This window comes from Lacerta agilis, chromosome 7, assembly GCF_009819535.1.
Source record: "Lacerta agilis isolate rLacAgi1 chromosome 7, rLacAgi1.pri, whole genome shotgun sequence".
NCBI classification, from domain to species: domain Eukaryota; kingdom Metazoa; phylum Chordata; class Lepidosauria; order Squamata; family Lacertidae; genus Lacerta; species Lacerta agilis.
In genome coordinates, this window is record NC_046318.1 from 67401279 (window position 1) to 67422616 (window position 21338).

General features: G+C 42.4%; 1 protein-coding gene across 2 annotated transcripts in view; it reads right to left on the reverse strand.

Moving 5' to 3' along the window:
• RSPO2 (R-spondin 2) overlaps window positions 1–21338 on the reverse strand; it is a 99037-nt gene that overhangs the window by 23693 nt on the left and 54006 nt on the right. For both annotated transcript variants that reach the window (XM_033155748.1, XM_033155747.1), the window contains exons 4-5: window positions 12088–12231; window positions 8927–9115 (exon numbers count right to left, since the gene is read on the reverse strand). In XM_033155748.1, coding sequence (XP_033011639.1) covers window positions 8927–9115; window positions 12088–12231 — 333 coding nt within the window. The remainder of the gene's footprint in view (window positions 1–8926; window positions 9116–12087; window positions 12232–21338) is intronic.

The window sequence follows — 21338 nt, forward strand, 5'->3', positions numbered from 1 at the left end:
AATCATTTTCTCCAGAACGGATGTAATTCCTAAGTGCATGTTACAGATGGAGACGCGAACAGTCGGCATTCCAGCTCCAAGCAAGGAACAGCAGTGCACACTCTGCTCCTTTTGAAGAGCTTACCAATAGTGCGAGGCGAAAAGATGAAGCTAATTTGACATCTCAAGCAATGTCACATGCAATAAAAAAGTATCTACTGATGGGCTCGTTTCTTTGCGCGCATGCACACACACACACACCGGATCAAGTACAACCATGTTAAGAATAAATACTTCAATATGGATTAGTATCTGGCTGCCATTCAGAATTTTTAAATGATCGTCAACTGCATAATTGCCCAGAGACAGCTCTAACTCGTGCTCTGGTCATTTGCAAGGATTTTTCTTTAAAAATCATTAAAAACAGATAATTCCAGAAGCAACCCACAGATCACACAATACTTTTGAGGGGCTTCTAAAAGACAACACACAAGGGAATCTGTGCAGTCCAACCTAAAGAAATCTCTTACTTGTCCAATTTCTTGTGTATATTGTGGGAAGGTTGGGGGTGGGGGTGGGGGTGGGATATGAACCACATGAGAATCAAGTAGTAGCGCCCGCCCTGTGGAACGCCCTCCCACCAGATGCCAAAGAGAAAAACAACTACCAGACTTTTAGAAGACATCTGAAGGCAGCCCTGTTTAGGGAAGCTTTTAATGTTTAATAGACTATTGTATTTTAATATTCTATTGGAAGCCGCCCAGAGTGGCTGGGGAAACCCAGCCAGATGGGCGGGGTACAAATAAATTATTATTATTGTTGTTATTATTATTATTATTATTATTATTATTATTAATCAAGCAGAACAAAGGCAGGTTGTGGACCCATTGTCCAATCCCCAAAGTTAGGCTTAAGCAAGTTATATGTTAGTAGCTGCTTACTTCGTATATATCACATCTTCTCAATAAGACACTGTGCTTTGTGAGGGTTTGACTACATTTTATCTGGGGACCTCTACATTGCCCTACATTAAAAATGGATCTTGAAACAGGACTTCTCAGAAGCAAGTGGGTTAGGAATACCAGCCATTCGAAGAAACACTGTGTTTTCTGAATAAGTGTGGCCTTTTTTTTTTAAGTCAACTGTCCCAGTCAACAGTTCTTTTAGCCAACCAACCAGGGTGTGGGGAAAGGCTACAAGTGCTTGCTTGAAGAGGTTGTGTATCTTATTAAGATGCTAAAGAGCTTTTCTTCTTCTGCATGATGTGCCATGAAATTGATTAATTAATGTGGATCCATTATTGAGAATTCATTTATGCAGCAGTCATTACCTGATCTCTGCTTACATAGACTTAGGGTAGATTATCCAATTAATGGGGGATTGCAAGCGAGGAGAGATGGGGCAGGGATTGTTGCGCCATGAATTCTTGGTCCCTCCCATCCTCATATTATTATTATTATTATTACAGAAGATACGATCTATTAGCTACGCTTGGTTTTTCCTTATGAGAACATGTTTACTTTTGCATAGTTGTCAAGGAAAAAAACCAAAAAAGCCTGAGAGAAGCCCTATAGGAAAACTCTATATACCAAGCTTCAAATTTACCTTGTCATGCCATTGCATGTAACATCATATGCTAGCTTTCCACTGACTAATTTGATAATTTCCTCTAGATTTTCCAAACAAGGTAGACAGCATCCTTTACATTCAGTGAAGCAGGGATGGGGAACCTGTGGCCCTACAGATATTGCTGGACTACAAATCCCATCAGCACCAGGCAGCATGGCCAATGGCCAGGCATGATTGTGGAGTTGCAGCCCAACAAACAACACCTGGAGAATAACTAGGTTGGGGAAAGCTGCTATATGGGGAAAGAGGTGAGCATCTATTAGAAACAAAACCCCTCCTTGTTCAAGTGGTTAAACATGATGTGTGACTCTTCAGTTAGGAGGGACAGAACCAGCTCTTGTTAGCATATGGGCTGATTAAGGTGGCCAATTCCCTCCACTAGTCATCAGAGACCAGCTCTGTATGTGTCCTGTGATTATTCCCATATAATTATGGAACCGGCTAGTCCTTTTTTTGGCACAAACACACTCGCTTCAAGCCCTTCTCAAAAAGTCTTACCTTAAGCCTGGCAGGGACTATTTGCATAGTCTGAGGGCAGGTCAAAAATATGAAGGGTGTGCATGTCTTCATTTCTGAAACTGGGCACACATTTACTCGGGGCCATAGGAGTTTAATGTGCTCATGGAATTAGTGGGATTCTGCGGTCATGCAAGGACAACAAATTCTGTACTCCGATTGTCAGACTGCCGTGAACTCAGTAGCTAACCTCATTCAATGTTGATGAGACTTTAGGTGGGGATTAGGATGGGTAAAGGAAGGTTTGTATTAATTGGGGTGAGGGCTGAAATTCCCTGCCAGTTTTGAGGGACCCAAGGGAGGGTCTTTCAAAACTTCTGATACCACAACCAACAATGGAGGTTTATCATACCTTCAGCTCTCTGAAAGCACTCATCAGTTGTTGCCAGCTAAAACGAAACAGGATCCCAAATGCGACTGTCATAAATAAGTTTTGATTGGATTAGAGGACAACGCAACTAGATAAGATCAAAATAGCTGTGAAATTAGCACACACACGGTCTATTGTCTGCTATCCCTTTCTGTGATACTCAAACTTGCCCAGCCTTGAGGTTTGCTGATTATAAAGCAAAATGAGAGGTGGGCGTATTGTCTTTACAACAATGGGAGATTAGAAAGCAACAAATGCTGCTCAAACCAAGATTGAGAAATTAGGTAAACTGGATTGCTGAACTAATTGTGGGAATAATAAAGAAAACGTGTGAGAGATTGCAACATTAGCTCTCTCTAGGCATGTGTAATACAACTTAAAGTAAACACACAAGAGAGGAGTGAGTCAGCTCAGCCCCATTGCTATCGCAAAGAGGCAGGTGGCCTCACAGAGGTTCCCTGCAGAGTTTGCAACCCTGAAAAGAGAAATCAGGATTCTAAAACTTTCCAGTGCTTTCCCCTTCATTATTGCACCTGCGCTGCTTTAGCCACAAACTAATGCGCTTTTCACCTGAGAGGGTGGAGAAGGGTGAATTACATCCTTATTGATGACCTCTGTGTATTTTGCTTAATGTGGTCACAGAACTAACATACTTAAACCAATTCGCACATGCAGATCTTCAGGTCAAAAGGAATCCGGCTTTGAGGAAGGGAGCAGAATAATAGCCATTGCTTTGTTGTTACACAACCTCAACTGACCTGTGTGTAACATCTGGCCTGATCCTACCCAGCCATCTTGTTTTGGCTGCAATGGCAACCAATAAGTTTCGAGGTTCATGTCAAGTTTCTGGTCTTTAAGAATGATTCCCTTCAGTCCCTGGCTCCCATATATCTCAGGTCTCTTCATCCATTTATCTCCATTGTGTTCTTAGACATATAGAGGGAAGAGCGCCCCACAACATCTCTGTCCCTGCTGGCTGTGCCTCAGACCTTTTCGCTCTGAGCAAAAGGTTGGAGGGAAAATCATTGCATATTCAGCTGAACATGTGCAGAATACGCCACACTTTGAGGAGCACTGTGTAGTCTGTTTTCCTAGATGCCCGAACAGCGCCTGCATCTTTTTACAATTCCTGGATGTCAGCATCAAGTTTTCCTCTCAGAACCTGCTCCAAGCTCCACTTCCATTAGAATTGCCATATGTCCAGAATTTCCTGGACATACCTGGAATACTGCAGTCTGAAGCAGTGTCCAGGCAGAAATTGGCTAAACGTCCGGGGAAATCTGGATATATGGCAACCCATGTTGGCAGTGTCGTTTTTGGCAATTTCCCTTAAAAACAGCTCAAAAACTTTTGTATCCTGATTTTCACTTTTTGAAATATGGCAACCCTAACTTCTATGCAAGAGGAATGACGTGACAAAGAGAAGGACTTTCACATCAATTGTCCTGAGGCTGAAGAATAAATTCCCTTCTCAAAATCATCCCTTTTATTGGTCTTCTGCAGGTGATTCAAGACACATCTTTTTCTGATTGGTCTTTTCTTAGGCTGGTTAATTTTATTTGTTCTTAACTCGTTCTTTTGATTGTTGAGTTTGTTTTGCTTTGTTGACCTATCTTTGTAACTCTCAAGGCTGTGCACCAAGACAGATAAAACAAACAGACACCAGTAATAAATATATGAAGGTGAGAGGCCCAGTCCACCCTGTGCACACGCCCCATTACTTGGGACCTTCCCAATACTTAGAGCACAAAAAGCTTTGAAGACAGAAGAATTACATAAACTGGAGTTACCCCAAAACAGATGGCTGTTCTTAAGATATCTCACCAGCATGTTCAAGTTGATTCTTTCACCTGAAAAATGGAAGGCTCCACTCCAGGTCACACAGAACCATCTGTTGGCAAAGCAACCAGAGTTTTGAGCTAGCCTTAAACCCAAAAAAGCTGAGATTTCTCGTAACAGCAAGAGCAAAGATATTAACAAGCCTAGGCTATTAATCCTGTTAAAGTGTTTTCTTCCCAAGGAAAATCCGATTCTGGATGATATCCAAAACCCATCAGTTTGGAACGACCTGGAGTAGTTGAAAAAGCATTTAGGTAATACCCACTTTTCTTTTCTTTTCTTAATCAACAACATTTAATAGTTCCCCTAAGCTATTTGATGACTGAGAAAGTGATAACATTTTAAAATGTTACCTGTTCTTCCCGCAAAAGTATTTTAATTTTATGGATTAGGCTCATATTTGCTTTACTCTGTTGTTTTGTTTTATTTTCTGCATAACACCCCAAAGATGGAAAGCAAAAGACACATTAATGACCCACTGTATCCAAAGACCTGCTCGGAGGACTAGAACATTTCTCATTTCTCTATATATTTATGCAATCCCATCTGTTTCAACTGCAGTCCCATTATAACAATTGTGAGGAATAGCTCCAGGCTAAAAGCTGGCTGCACATTTCCTTCAAGCTGAGCTGCAGTGATGTCACAGAACATCTATGAACATTCCAACTACTGAGAGGTAAAGGCCAGCCATATGCTATAAAAGTAAAACAACATAAAATGCCAACATTCATACAAATGAAGCCACTGTAAGAGGAGCATGAAGCTGGAGTGCTGCATGCTGTCAGAAACAGGAGGTAAAATGCTATGCTAGATATGTCAGGTACTCGAAAAGTTTCGTAAGCAAGATATCCTTCCAACTGACTGCCATCTATCATCCTTATCTCTTTAGCTTGAGTGGTTACTATACTCAAGAACTGTCACATGCTGGTTTCTGACCCAGACCATTAATCTCCCCTAGTGTGATATACAAACAAGGCTAGATGCCCTCATCCCAAGTGGATAATGAATACCCAGTGTTTCATTTGTTACTGATGCTAGCATTAAACAGTAGCAGTGCAAGATCAGGAGAACCTTTTGCCTCAGTTCGTAAAAACTGAGATCGAGAAGAAAAAGAACAGGACACCCTACCACTTGTCTGCCTCCAAGGTCCCCCAAAACTTTGGTTCTCATTCTGAAGTTGCAGTTAAAACAAATTAATCTGATGGGTTTCGTTTCTTAGCTGGCAGTTCTGCTGTGTCTTCTGTTTATGAAATTAGTGGAAGTTTTTCTTTCATGCCAGAGTTCCAGGGTATTAACTTTGGTTTTACTGCTGCTATGACTGTCATACTGCAACTGTAGTGGATACTTAGAAGAGCGCTCCAAAATTGGGGGCAAATCGTGGTGTCCTCCCTGCCTTCCAGAGAGCTCCAAGTCACTGTCTCAAATAGCATTCATTTCTCCTTGTAAACTCATTACTGGCCTCCCCTGTCTTCAGGCTCGGGAAAACTTGCTGTGAATATTTATCCCATCTGCCCTTCTGTTTCCATCCTTTGGGAGTCATGAATATATTTGGCATAATTGCCATTAGAATAATATGCTCTTATGACACAGGAATGGACACTCATTCTGTTTCCAGGCCATTTCAGTTTTTGCATGGGTTCATTCACTTCATCATTTATACTTATTTAAATACATTTTTTTATCCTATTGCATCCACTTCTTTATTTATTATATCCTAAGATACATGTTTTCTTATGCATTTTGTTTATTTGGAAGCATTGCAAAACCACTTAATATTTGACAAATCTTTAAGCAAGAAGAAGAAGACGACTTTGGATTTGATATCCCGCTTTATCACTACCCGAAGGAGTCTCAAAGTGGCTAACAATCTCCTTTCCCTTCCTCCCCCACAACAAACACTCTGTGAGGTGAGTGGGGCTGAGAGACTTCAAAGAAGTGTGACTAGCCCAAGGTCACCCAGCAGCTGCATGTGGAGGAGCGGAGACACGAATCTGGGTCACCAGATTATGAGTCTACTGCTTTTAACTACTACACCACACTGGCAATGCACATACAACAACAACGAAAACAACAACATACTATAATAAAGAGAGAGATGCAACATAAATGTACAGTAAAAGAGCGCATAATATAAAAACAAGACTTCAAGGATGACAGAATCCAATCTTGAAGGCTCAGAGAAAGTCTGGGCAAAAAGATATGTCTCTACAAGGTGTTCAATGCAATTCATGCATGATGCTTTACATGGCACAGGGAAGGGTGTTTTACAGTGCAGGAGCAATGGCGGAAATGCCCATTTGGGGGGTTACGGCCCTGTAGCGTGCAGTGCCATGAGTAAAATTTCCCCAGATGATCTCATTGATCTTCCATGTCTATACAATTAACCTGGTCTTAAGTTGTTCAGGGGTTTATATGGTGGTAAAAAGACCTTTATCAAAGCCGATCGGGCTTTTGTACTCTTTCTGAGCTGAAAATTCAGGCGCAACATTCAGAAAGTGTGAAATCCAAAGTTTTCCTGAATGAGTCCAGGAGGCGCAAACCATTTGTTGTTGAAAGCTGCTTTGAGTTACCTTTGGTAAAGAACAGAAAAGTGGCTCACAAGTTTTAAAAATATTATTATTATTCGCTTACAGATGCGGACCGAACAAAATTAATTCTCGCAAGGCCAGACAGCTAATTCAGAGCCAAGAGAAGAGGCAGAAGGTTTGCATTGTAATCTTTACTGTGGACTCCTCAAAATGACCCATCAGGAAATCTAATAATCGACAACTGCATTCTAGTGTCATCTTTTAAGATGCTGCACTCAATATGACCACAGGGGAAAAAACCAATGATAACACAAAGTTCTTTTGCCCTTGCAGCTGTCTTTCTCCTTCATAAAAGAGAAAGAGGTACTGCAAGGGGTCGTTCTTATAAAGCCACATGGATATATGGATACACAGTAAAGATGGATGCAAAAGCATAAAACTGTCACTGAAAATCCTGAAAAAACCTGTCACTGAAATCCTTCTATGGCCATCGTTGCACATTAAGGCAGAACACAAAGATAGTAAAATGAAATGTCAACAAAGCAAACAGAAATAGAAAACATATGGCAAAAGCACACACACTTGACCCTGCTCCACCAAAAATGTCCTCGCTTCCTGATCTCAGTTTAATCCATCACAATCTACTACTGTCTTTGGTTACATAATGTAAGATTTATCCCACGTGTTGATGAGAGTATATAGACTAAGAACATTAGGAAGGGGTCATTTTTATTAGATTTTTATGCAGAATAGAGCTATCCAAGTCACAGAATATGTCTTCCCTTACTACTTCCTGCATTTCCTCCCTACTTAACAAGACTGACGAGACACTGTCCCATATCAGGAGGCTAAAGTGAACACGCCAACAGACAAACTGTAATTAATTTCATTTTTCCCACATAAAAGGAACAAAAAAGGCACAATCTATCTCTGATCACATTTGAACCAGGCAGTATTATGATGGTAGAAACACATTGTCCCTACTGCACCTGTACATTAATAAGCTTAATCTAACTTCTTAGGCCACAACCCAGTGCCCTGTCCTGGCTCCCACCCCAAAACACACAAGCAAAGACTCTCACTTGTAAGAAATAAAAAAAGATCTTTATTCAGGCAAGAAGTGGTATAGACTCAGCAACAGACACAGGGCCCAGGAGCCACATCTCAGTTCAAGTTGGAAGTTCAGAACCAGTGGAAGCAACGAAGATGTCCCAACAAATTTCCCCACCCTGTCTGCCAAGCTTTCAAAGTCCAGCTGAGGCACACTCACTCGCCTTGTTCACCTTGTGGGAATGTTGGGATCGAAAAAGCATGCTCCACAGGGCTGGGCTGTTCCCATCTGTGAAGGCACCGTCTGGTTCTCAGCAACAAGCTTGCACCCTACTTTTCGGACTCCTGTTCAGTCACTGCCTTCTGCCTCCTTGATTGCTCAAAGGCCTCCTGAGCTTTCACTGAGGCCCTCCGCTTTGCAGGAAGAGCAGGGGTGTGCAGGTTTCCCACCATTCGGGCCTCCTTGGGTTTCTTCCTCCTCCTGTGTCACAGTCTACCAACCCCAACCCAATCCCAACAGCATCATGAGGCTCATGATGACTGCAACCCACTGATCTTCAGGTTTTTTGGACGTCAACTCCCACCAGTCCCAGCCAGCATGGCCACGTTGTAGCCCCAAACATCTGCAGGCCACCAGGGCTGGGGGAGGTTGCTTATTCACAAACTTACCTGGTATTGAACAAAATGGAGTTTCTTTCGGAGAAGAGATGTAGAGGTCAGCTGTCTTGAACTGCTCATGGTTTAAAAACTGACTCTTACCTGATGTTGCTGCAAAACAACATTCTATACAGCATGCCCCAGGATCTCATAAATATGTTCTACACACACACACACACACAGTCACAGGCTGTGCTTCAGCACTTGTGTGCTAACAGAACGAGGTGGTGTGTAAGTTGGACGGTTCCTCCGGGTTTTTGAAAAACAAGAGACAGTGTTCTATCTATCTTAGTTAAACAAGCACGGCTTGAGTCAGGAAAAGAGCTCATAAAAACCTTTTGGCATCTGGCATGCTTACCTCCCGGACAGTGCCTCAGGGCCATTTTACATCTTCTGGACTCCGCAATGGTTGGGCAGGGTATTGTGTCTTTTGCTGGCTTTTTCACAATTTGCCTCGTCCGCGTTTCCAAGCCCCACTTAAATCCGCAGGTCTTGTTATTTCTGCTGCACGTCCCCCATTCACTCCAAGGGCCCACTTCACAGCCTTCTGAGGAAACCAACATACACAACACACAGCACTAGTTAACATCTTCTTGTCATCTAATGCACATAACATGGCTGCTCCAAAATACATGTCAATGGGGGGAAGAGGGTGAGGGTGGCAGAGAGGATGAAGAAATTCAAAACTTCATAAATGGTAGATTTTACTATTTCAGTCACTGATGGCTTTATTACAGGAAATTTCCACAGGCTGGCCTTATTTAATCCCACTAACTTGAAGAGCTGGTTCACAAACAAGCCCTGAAATGTGTTGTGGGGAAGCAATGCAATTTCTAATCTACCTCCTTCTCTCCCCATCTTACAGTTATCTTCATTTTCCTTCCAGTTGCTTTTGAGAGGTTTTCCAATAATTTTAAATCAGATCTTGGGAACTGTTGCTGGGTTATAACCAGTGCTATTTTTTCTAGAAAAAGAGGTGCTAGAACTCACCATGAACCTCATTCTCTCAGAATGGCAAAGGTGCCCACCTGAGAGGTGCCGGAACTGAGTTCTGGAGAGTTTTGACTTTAAAAAAAGCCTTGGTTATAACTCCCATCATCCTTGATCACTGGCATTGCTAGTTGGGACTGACTGATGGCGGTTGGATTCTAACATCGTCTGGAGGGCCACAGACTCACTGCCCCAATTTTAATAGCGGAAATCTCGGGTCTCTTCTCTGTTTGTTTTGTTTTTCTGGTTGAACAATAGGTTTAGATCAGAACACAGGAACGTAAGAAGACATCCAGGTAGATTATACCACGGCAACATTAATATCAATCATACATTTAAAGCACTATGATACTGTAAGCCACCCAGAGTGGCTGGGGAAACCCAGCCAGATTGGGAGGGGGTATAAATAATAAAATTATTATTATTATTATACCACTTTAAGTAGTCATGGCTTCCACCATTGCATTGCAGGAGATGTAGCTTGTTAAGGCTTATCAGAGTGGTTACAGGATCCCTATTTCCCTTCCAGAACTATGGAAAAATGGGTCCCCTAGGGCTTGCTGATCAGAAGGTCGGCGGTTCGAATCCCTGCCACAGGGTGAGCTCCCGTTGCTCGGTCCCAGCTCCTGCCCACCTAGCAGTTCGAAAGTACGTCAAAGTGTAAGTAGATAAATAGGTACCGCTCCAGCGGGAAGGTAAACGGAGTTTCCGTGCGCTGCTCTGGTTCGCCAGAAGCAGCTTAGTCATGCTGGCCACATGACCCAGAAGCTGTACGCTGGCTCCTTTGGCCAGTAAAGCAAGATGAGCGCCGCAACCCCAGATTCGGACACGACTGGACCTAATGGTCAGGGGTCCCTTTACCTTTACCAACTCCAAGCAGCCTTAACAACCTAGGCTGGGCACAGAAGTCTTTCGCTTGTTCTTTTTTAGCATTATGTTTCAGTCTGGTTTGCAGACACGAGTCACCAAGTCACATTAGGCATTGTTTAAAAAAAAGAAAAGTGAGAAAGACCATTCCACAGCAACCTATGCTCTCCCTTTTATTAAGATGCAAAGAAAAATCAAAGCGACTCAACACAGAAGTGCTTCAGAGTATCCTTACTTGGAGAAAAGCCATCAGGTTTCAGAAACAGAGATTTCCCTAGGACCCATTATTTCTAGATTTATTAACGGTAAGAAGATGAATTGCATTGCTCTAACGTTATTATAGCACATTAGCTGTTTCCATCTAACTTATGTACCAAACACTCGCCAAGGTTTTTATGCAGTGAGGTAATGTGTGAACTTGTAAACCTATCTTGATGTCCAGAAAGGTTTAGACCATAAGCATGATAATTATTCTAAGTGTTAAAACAGAAACAAAAAGGCAAGTACGAGACAAGCGCACAATCACTAACGTTTCATGGTTGAAAATGTGGACATTAATTTTATTATTCTAACACTCAGATTCTCACTGCCTTAGAACTCCCATCATTTGCTGCTGGTAGTAGTTGGGAGGGGGAATGCACAAGAGAAAGAAGTGGAACTACATGCTGTAGAGGGGAAAGAGGAAAGGATACAATTTTTGAGAGCAGACAGTATTTTTCTCTGCTTGTTTTTGTCAGTTTGCATTTCTTAGTGCAGAAAGTATTGATCTGGTGTGTAGAGATCTTTCATATTCTAATTAATTCAAGAGGGTTCTGGAAGCTTCTCTGTGTGAGGGAAACAAGTAGAAGGTTCCTGATGTTTGGGTTATTCCTTCAGAGAAGCTGAGTACAGCTGGTTTAAACCGGTTCTCTGAATTCTTTCTGTCAAGGTCATGCCGACTATAAAAGTAAGGCCAGAAGGTGCCTGGGTTTCACTTTCTCTTCCTTCCTTCCTTCCTTCCTTCCTTCTGGTGTGGTGTTGTGTATATAGTGTTAAAGATTAGTCTTAGAAATTATTGTAAGTTTAAATTAAGTCTGCTGCAACTGGATTTCTTATGGACAGTGCCAATCCTGAATGTATTGGATTTGTGACCATTATGCTCATTTGCCTTCAGTAGCAGTAAATTTCTGCTGGATGAAATACAATTGCCTCTGATCTATTTCTGGGGGATCCTGCAACGTGCTTACGTTTTTACTCTACTAACTATACACTGGAATCTACTCTGGATCAATACTGAGTAGAATTTCATGACAATTTTATGTTCTGTTAACCAGAAATGGCTCACTGGGTGGCATGAATATATGTATATAAGAAGAACTGGCTGGATGAGGCCAATGGCCCATCTACCAGTAGTTCAGCTTCCCAGGCTGTGGGAAACCTGCAAACAGGATCTGAGCACAAGAGCGCTCTCAGTTTCAAAAGATCATCCCAAAAAAACAGAAACACTGATTTCTCGGGAACAGGTACCGGAACATTGGGACTGTTACTAGTAAATAGAGAAAGTTGGATTGTGGGTGGCACAACCTAATCAGGCAAAGTGGAAAATAATTTCAGAAACCATTCTGAAGCAGAGGAGAGGATCAGAAAGAGGTAATATAGAAAAGTTGTTCAATAAGCACTCACCCACACATTCCATGGTCTCCTCTAAAGGTGCAAAGCCGTCGGGACATTCTCCAAAGCAACGACCCCGGTAGAGATAAAACCCAGGCTTGCACTTTGTGCAAAAATCTCGACTGAAGCAAGAATCACAGTTCTCTATTCTGCATCCTAAAAGGTTGGGATAACAAATTTATTTTTTCAGGTTTGCAAATTCAATGAGTGATGCAGCAGCAAAGAACATAGCAGGACTCAACCATTTAAGAAGGATGGGTTCAGAACTTACTCTTAAGAATCAAAGAAAAGCCCTGTTGGATCAGGCCAGTGGCCCATCTAGTCCAGCACCCTGTATTCACAGAGCTCAACCAGATGTGCTTGGGAAGCCCACAAACAGGTCCTGAGTGCAACAGCGTATTGTTTCCATCTAAGCTTTTTAAATATATACTGTATATTCTGGCGTATAAGACTACTTTTTAATCCAGGAAAATCTTCTCAAAAGTCGGGGGTCGTCTTATACGCCGGGTGGAGAATCTGCGGTCGAGTATATCTCAAACTCTATATTTTAACTGGGAAAGTTGGGGGTCGTCTTATACGCCGGAAAATACGGTATGTATCTTGAGCACAGTTTTGGGGTGAAATTGTATAAGTAACCAGCACATGAGATGTCAATGAGCTCCTGTTTCTTGACCCATTACACCAACCCACCAAAAAACAAATGTGAAAAGGGGGTAGTATCTCATCCACTGTGTTGTGAACTGCCCTGAGATCTATGGGTGAAGGGCGTCATACAAATTTAATTAATTACATTATTAACTAGTCAATCATTAACTGATTTGCAGAAGGTTTTAGTTAGTGAAAACTAGCAGCATAAGAGAGCATGTTCCTATAAGTAATTTGCTTTCAAATATGCACGTTAAATGGGTCTTGGCATTCTGATTAGATGTGTATGGGTGGTCCTTTAACACAGCAGAAATGCTGGAAGGAAAGCTATCGCTATATAATTGTTGCCTTCACATCCAAGAGATGCAACCATCTACAAGGTCAAGTATCAGTTGCTGATCCAAATATTGGAGGGGGGGGAAATGTCTCATTCAAGTGAATCCCCCCCTTTATAGATGGAAACCTTCCATTTAAAATACTAGGGCCTCTGCTATACGAAGAGGCTGCATGTTGTTTACCTGTATCTTTGTCTCAGTCTTGGGGAGTTTTGTCCCTAACACCTTCCTGTTTTAAACTGAATGGAGAATACACGTGATGTTTCCTTATGTGAAACCTTAACTTTCAGTTTCTTGGCCACAGATCATAGCTAGATAGTCTGTGATACATTTCTTGTGTTTGCCTTTTCTGGCAGCCACTCTCTTATGTTTGGTAGATTCCACGCCACTGGAATGTTTATCATCACATTTTGAGAAAGGCCGACTATTCTTCATATAGCCAGCACCCAAACCAAGTTTTCTATGGCCAGCAAAGTTCTGCAGACAAGTGAATCGGAACGCTAGACTTTTGATTACTTATATTTCAGTTCCAATAACATGCATTGAATGCATATATTTAGCCTTAGGATTGGGGATGTAAATAAAGGGAAAAGAAAACACTACAGGCAACATCACACTTATGAATATTAGCACCATATCCTCGTTAGAATGCAGGGATTAAATCATAGTTGCCCTGTTATGATGCAACAGGAAACTATGGTTTAAACGTAACAATTTATGTCATATATTTATACACATCTTAATACCAAGGTAGTCTCTAAGAGGTTTATAAAAATTATTATGATCTCAGTGACAAAACCACACAGGCAAGGCAAGAGCATGCAGTTTGTTCTTTGGCCAACAACCCATGGTTTATTGGCCTGTGACTCTTACATAAAAAATGAGCCACAGATTATTACTGAAATCCTAGACATGCCAACTGAAATTTAGGTCCCACCAAGTTCAATGAGACTTTATCCTGTTTACGTAGGTATTGGATTTAGGCCTAAAAAGGAGGAGGTTTGCACATACACACTCAAGTTAACTAACAAACATGAGAATACATCTGCACAACCTATTTCAGTTTGCAATGAATTCCAGTTTTCAAAAAGTCATTAAGACACATGAGTTTTATGGACATGGCACAATGTAAAAATCTAGAATGGTCACAATCATGCTTTTGAAAAACGTATCTTGTTGGGGAAACACCCGATAGACAGAAGCGATCTAAACCTCTTGACGGTTTCTTAGCAATCAATTTCCAACCCCAAATGGCATCTGGTTGCTAGGCCAACATCGACACTTGCAATCCTGTTAACTCAGAAAACCGTGGCAGGTTTGCGCTGATGAAATTTGGGGCAGTACGCTGGTGTACGGTTCTTCCCCACCATTAAAAATGTAGCATGGGGTAGTGGTATATCAATCCAAAATCCACCGTTCCATAATGCAACAGGCCAGATAGAAGCATTAGAATTATAATCAGGAAGAGTAATGCAATAATTCTCATGTCTAAATGCACACATAGTTTATCTATGGGTTGTGTGAAGAAATAGGCTCATTATCTGCCTTGAATGACACTCCCACCTATTCAGCTGTATTGGACAGCTGTGGATTCTGGTAATATGAGGAAGGGAGAAAAAACCTTCTTTTCATCCATTTTCCCAATGCCATGCATAATATTATACACTCCTACTATGTCCACCCTTAAGTTGCTTTTTCCCCAACCTAAAAAGCCTCAAAGAGTGTAGCTTTTCCTCACAGGGGATTTGTCCCACCCCTCCTGATTACTTTGGTTACATTTCAGTACATTTCCCCAGCTCTGCTGTATCCTTTTTGAGATGTGGCCATCAGAATTGGACACGGCATTCCAAGTGTGGTCGCACCATAGATTTGTATCGAAGCATTGCAATGTTGGCAGGTTTATTTCCCAACGATCCCTTAGCATGAGATTTGCCTTTCTCACAGCTGCCACACACTGTGTTGACATTTTCATTGAGCTCAATATCTCTTCTTTGGTCACTCACCCACCGTCGTCAAATATTTCTTATGAAAGTTGGTTTATAATGCTTTTGTTTCTACCCAGAGTTGTTTCTGAGCCAGCATATCGCTTTGTTAGTGAAAAGTGTGAGGGGAGGCAACTTTCCCCCCTTTTTTCTCTGCCTTTATTTATTCTATTAAAGAGAATTTATATGCCTCTTAATCAGTTTGCATACATCCAAATTACTGATTAAAACCAGACGTTAAAAAACAAGTTTGCCTTTACAAATTCCAAAATGAAACCAACAGTTCTAAAATAAAATTACATGTTGTTATAAAATAAAATTACATGTTGAATTTCATGTCAGATTGACCATGTCTGGGTTGTCTTGCTTAAGCCAAATATATATTTTAGTAGGCACTGAAAATGGCACTGTGCAGTGGTGCAGTGAAGGCACCTTTCTAAGATCAATGAGCAAGGAGTTCCAAAGTGTAGCAGGTGTTGCCACACTGAAGGAGCTATTCCTTGCAAGTGCAGAGCAGACATGGCATGGCAGTTCCCATGAAAACCTTCACCTGATGCTCCAGAGGGTCCTCCAACTCCCTGGAACAAATGTGGAGGAATGCAAGGCAAATGAAGTTGGCAAAAATTGCCTCTCCTCTTCTGTTAGTGGAGGTGTCAGTTGGACCCAAAAGGATACAACTGGAACCATCCCATGCCAAAAAGAGGGTTTTCAACACTCTGTTCATGCAGCTCTAGTTCTGCTTACATACGTACATTTATTAATGCATAATAAATTGCAATTCTACAGATATGTAAGGGGTGTTGCCGAGAGTGTCGGTTTTCTCCTTCTGACTCTCTTTTCTGCCAGGGGAGCAATAACGATTAATTTTGTTGTTATTCCTGGATCGAGACACTCCACCAATGTACAGAGCCATAATCTGCAGTTATTTCCTTTGCTGCGTCACTGTTTTTCTAAAAGGCTCAAAACTTTAGCCTTAGGCCATCTCCTGACTCCTGTGAGTCGTGCTGAACGTTAGCGTTGTGCATTTAACAGACCCAGAAGGGGTGTTCTCAAGTTATAGTCAACAGCAGTCCAATCTGTGCACACAAGGCGTTGAGCTGTACAGTGAAATGTTCAGTGCTGGCGCAATCTGTGTACCTGAACTGTTCCAAGTCAACAAGTGTACACAAAAGCTCACACAAATGCTTGCACATGCGTACAAGACAGCTTGTGTTCAGTGTAACCTGCAAACAAGCCTATTGTCCAGTAGTGGCTGGTGCCCGTTGGGACTGGTGGGGCCAAAAATCGGGAAACCAACAACAACTGGAGCCAGAGTCACGGATTGGCAGAGTCAACTAATTCTAGTTTTGTCCTCATTCTCTCCCTGCTGAGTTCTGTAAGTGGGAAAACACTTCAAGAGGAGGAAACTCTTCAGGCAGTGGGTTGGTTGCAAGCAAGAAGACAGGCAGGTAAGGTTTAACTAAGGACAGATGGACATTGGTGGGGCAGTGCTGCATTTACCAAAATGAAGAAGCCTCCACTGCTATTCTCTACTGTTCTCCATGGAACAACCAGGTTTGGCAGGACCACTAAAACCACACACATCTAGGCCTGGTAAAAAGATTTGCTCACAACCCACAGAAGGTCTGGCTCCATGCATGCTACTTCACCACAGGTGAAGGAGGAATAAAGAGGAAAGAGAACCACTGCAAAGGAGACAAAAGCCTGAATCATAATCATAATAATTTTATTATTTATATCCCCCGCATCTGGCTGGGTTTGCCCAGCCACTCTAGGCAGTTTACTGCATATCTAACAACATAAAATATCAAATGTTTTTTTTAAAAAAAACCTCCCCAAACAGGGCTGCCTTCAGATGACTTCTAAAAGTTTTGTAATTCTTTATCTCCTTGACATCTGAAGGGAGGGCATTCCTCAGGGAGGGTGCCGCTACTGAGAAAGCCCTCTGCCTGGTTCCCTGTAACTTCACTTCTCAGAGTGAGGGAATCAGCAGAAGACCCTCAGAGGACAACCTCAGTGTCTCGGTTGAGCAATGGGGGTGGAGGTGCTCCTTCAGGTATACTGGGCTAAGGCCATTTTGGGCTTTAAAGGTCAGCACCAACACTTTGAATTGTGCTCAGCAACCTACTGGGAGCCAGTGAAGATCTTTAAGGAACGGTGTTATACGGCGGCCACTTGCAGTCACCAGTCTAGCTGTCGCATTCTGGATTAGTTGTAGTTTTTGGGTCACCTTCAAAGGTAACCCCACGTATAGCACAGTGCAGTAGTCCAAGCGGGAGATAACCAGAGCATGCACCATTCTGGTGAGACAGTGTGCGGGCAGGTAGCGTCTCAGCCTGAGTACCAGGTGGAGCTGGTAGAGAGCTGCCCTGGACACAGAATTGACCTGCACCTCCATGGGCAGCTGAGAGTCCAAATTGACTCCCAGGCTGTGCACCCGGTCTTTCAGATGCATGGTTACCTCGTTCAGGACCAGCGAGTCCCACACACACACCGGGCCCCTGTCCCCCAAGAACAGTACTTGTGTTTTATCAGGACTCAACCATCTGTGACCCATCATCCATCTGCCAACCGCCTCCACTCACACAGGACCTTGACCTCCCTCAATGGTTCTGATTTGAAGGACAGGTAAAACTGGGTGTTTTCCAGCCTAAACTCCCTGATGATCTCCCAGCGACTTCATGTAGATGTTAAAAAGCATGGGGGAGAGGACAGAGCCCTGAGGCACCCCACAAGTGAGAGCCCAGGGGGCCAAACATTCACCCACCTAACACCATTTTCTGGACCCGGCCCAGGAGGAAGGAGTGGAACCAGTGTATAACACTGCCCCCTCTAGACAGTCCAGAAGGATGTCAATGGTATCAAAGGCCGCTGAGAGATCCAGCAAAACTAGGAAACAGCTTTCACCCTTGCCTTTAGCCTGCCAGAGATCATCGACCAGCACAACCAAGGCAGTTTTCAGTCCGATGATGAGGCCTGAATCTCAATTGGAAGGGGTCCAAATGGTCCACATCCTCCAGGTATGCCAGGTCACCTACAACAACCATACTTGCTAGAACAATCAGTATATTATGTTAAAAAAAACAACAACCACACACATAGGCATGGAAGTTGTCAGGTTGACCTCAGCCACTCCTTGAGTATCTTATGTATCCCCATTACAGGTTTGAGGTTTGGACTGAAATAATTTTTGACCAGGGGCAGCCCTACAATGAGGCAGATTGAGGCAGCTGCCTCAGGCGGTGAATGCTGAGATGTGGGGAGCGGACAGAACTGTGAGCATCATGGGGTCTACCCTACAGCCCCTACACTATCCTGATGTCCTCAAGTACAGAGGACAGTACTGTCCTTTCACCAGTATTGTGGCAAGAGTCAACTACCAGTCAAACTGGCTTTTGTATGCGCCTTGGGAGAGGGCGCCATCTTTTCCTTTGCCTCAGGCGCGAAATGTTTTGAGCCAGCCCTGCATTTTACTATGTCCAAGAAAGAGCCCATCTCTATCAGACCTGCCAGTGTTGGTTCAAACCTCCTGTGACACACGGACCAAAACCCCAATAATTCCTGTTGCCTCGGAGACCATGTGGTGCCCTTCATACATTACTGGACTCCAAATCCCTTCAGGCCTAGCCAGCATGGGCAACAATCAGGGATGAGGAGGAGATGTAACATTATCTGGTGGGTACCATGCTGGCTACCCCTACTTCCATCTGGCAAAAATAAATAAATAAATCCATGTGTGCAACTTTAGAGATGAAATTACATGGCACAATGTAACCAGGAAAAAAACAACTCTTTAAACAGTCTTGCAAATTTGAGATGCCTAGCTCAGAGCTAGTGAATAAAATTAGATTTGAAAATGCACCTTTTTTTCATAATTCTAGAGCTGCTGCGTTGAGCTGCGTGGCATTCGCAGTGTTGTGTTTGGCAAGAGTGGCGCTTTTCAATCCATGTTAACATTTTCCCTGAGATACACAGGTTCAAGCACTTTTCTACTGCAAACGTAAAAATGTTCCAGAAATAAGAAAAGGTTGAAGATTTCTTCCGCTCAAAGATATTAAGAGTGCAAGTGTTTTACACCAAACTCGCCTAAGACCGCCGCCCCCCCCCCCCTGTAAAAACCAGTAGGGATTTTGAATGCAGCCAAAGCTATTTTTAAACTGCAAAAACAATGTCAGAGCAACAGACAAAAAATGTTTGGAGTCAGAAAGGGCATCCAACATCATGGAAGAAGAATTTCATATTTATTTGTGTATTTTGAAAATGTATGAAAGATAGTAGCACAGGATCTTAATAACTTGCAGTATCATATTGGATAACACAGAAAAACACTGAAAAAACAGGGCCACAGATATCAGAGCTAAAAAGACAAGATGGTGAGCTGGTTTGGACACATAATATTAAACCATAGTTAAATGTTTGTGAATGAGCTGCAGTGGCCCATGTGCTGGTGAACTCCCCCTTCAGGGTGACCATAAGGACGCTTTTGGAAGCTTCCGCAGTTTTGATAGTTTGCCATAACATCTGAATCCATACAAACTGTGGTTGATCTTAACTGTGGTTAGTAGAAACAAACCAACTTCAAGCCATGGTTTATGAAGCCAGCCATTAATCATAGTTAAGGTCAATCACTGTTTACGGTTCAGCTGACTTTCTAAAGGGCAGTTAATCTAAAACGAAAGCAGAACCTTCAATCTCCCCTTCGCAGCTGTGCCAGAGTTTGCTAAAGCTCATGTCCATGCTAAATAGCAATGAAAAGTGGCAATTGACAAGTGGAAGAGAAAACCAGAATATTGAGCCTTGCATGACCCTCTTACAAACTAGTGTGTCCTAGAGGAGGACATGTCTGGAACCCTGAACAGGATCATTCCTGTTAGGAAGTGAGAACACAATGCAACATTGAGGGATAAATCCCACTTGTATGTCCTACCACTGAGCTTTGATTCCTCCCCTCCAACACAACTTTTAAGAAGAAGCTAGAGAGGCATTTGCCAGAAGTACTTTGCAAGGAAGAGACAGTAACTGGGTGATCTCACCCAGCATTGTGATCTCTCATCCAGCACTGTGATCCAACATGCAGCGCATTGAAAGTGAAGAGAATCACATCACCGGCACTGACCAGATTGAGAGAATCTGTGGCCCTCGAGACTCCAGCTCACATCAGCCTCATCCAATGGTCGTGGATGATGCAAACTGAAGTCCAACAACATCTGGAGGTCCACCACTGAACTAGCTAAATCAGGAAAGCATGGTTAACTCCTTCCCATCTTCAAAGGTCCACCCAACCTTCATTGACTGGGGGGGGGCAGCTCACAGCAGAGGTTCATATTTCTCTCCAGCCCCAATGCCACTGCTGCAGATAGCCAGGGCACCAATACCGCAGCTGTTGCTCAACAGGAGTCAGGTGACACAAACAGCAAATAGGATTACAGGTAAAGGGTTCAACACAGTGCATTACTATACTTCAGTATATCCTGACTCATCTACTGTCAGATCTTTCATTACTGCTTAAAGACAGAAAGGAACTTGAGGGCTGAGACAGCTGGAATGAAGGAAAAAATTAGTATAACAAATGAAATGATGATGATGATGATTTTATTTATACCCTGGCCATCTGTACCAACATGTGGTACAGTGACAATAAAGTATTTCTATTTCTATTTCTATCTGGCTGGGTTGCTCCAAAATACTGAATATTCAGGAGGAAACAGAAGGAGTAAATAAGACAAATTGTGAGAATTAAAATTCATTCATTATTATTAATTTTAGGATGCATGGTTTGATTACACTATACTACTGATTATATTATATTTAGGGATGACACAGGGAAACACACAGTGAAATATTGAAGTGTATTATTGCTCATTAATAATACAGAGCATAATGTTGCTGTTATTCTATTAGGTCACATTATTTGCATTTAAAAGACAAAACAATCAGTACAATTCCTAAAAATAAACAAAGGGTGGTACTTAACTATGTTTTACTCAGAGTAGACACATTGAAATTAATGGGCCTACCTTGATCATGCTTATTAGTTTCACTGAGTATACTCTTGAGTAAGACACATGTCTCAAACATGATGGCAGGATTTATGAGTATACAAATCCAAGCAGTCTCGTACCCTGAGATTTCAAGAGAAGTTCTTCTCCAGTACATTTATCCAAAGGCAGTTTCATGGACATAAAAGAGTTTGTTTGCATATAATGCTAAACTGTGGCACAGCCAGCATTGTTCTGTGCACACAACTTAAGAGAACTTGTATCCAAACTTATTCTGCTGGTGTGAGAGCTTGACTATTTTG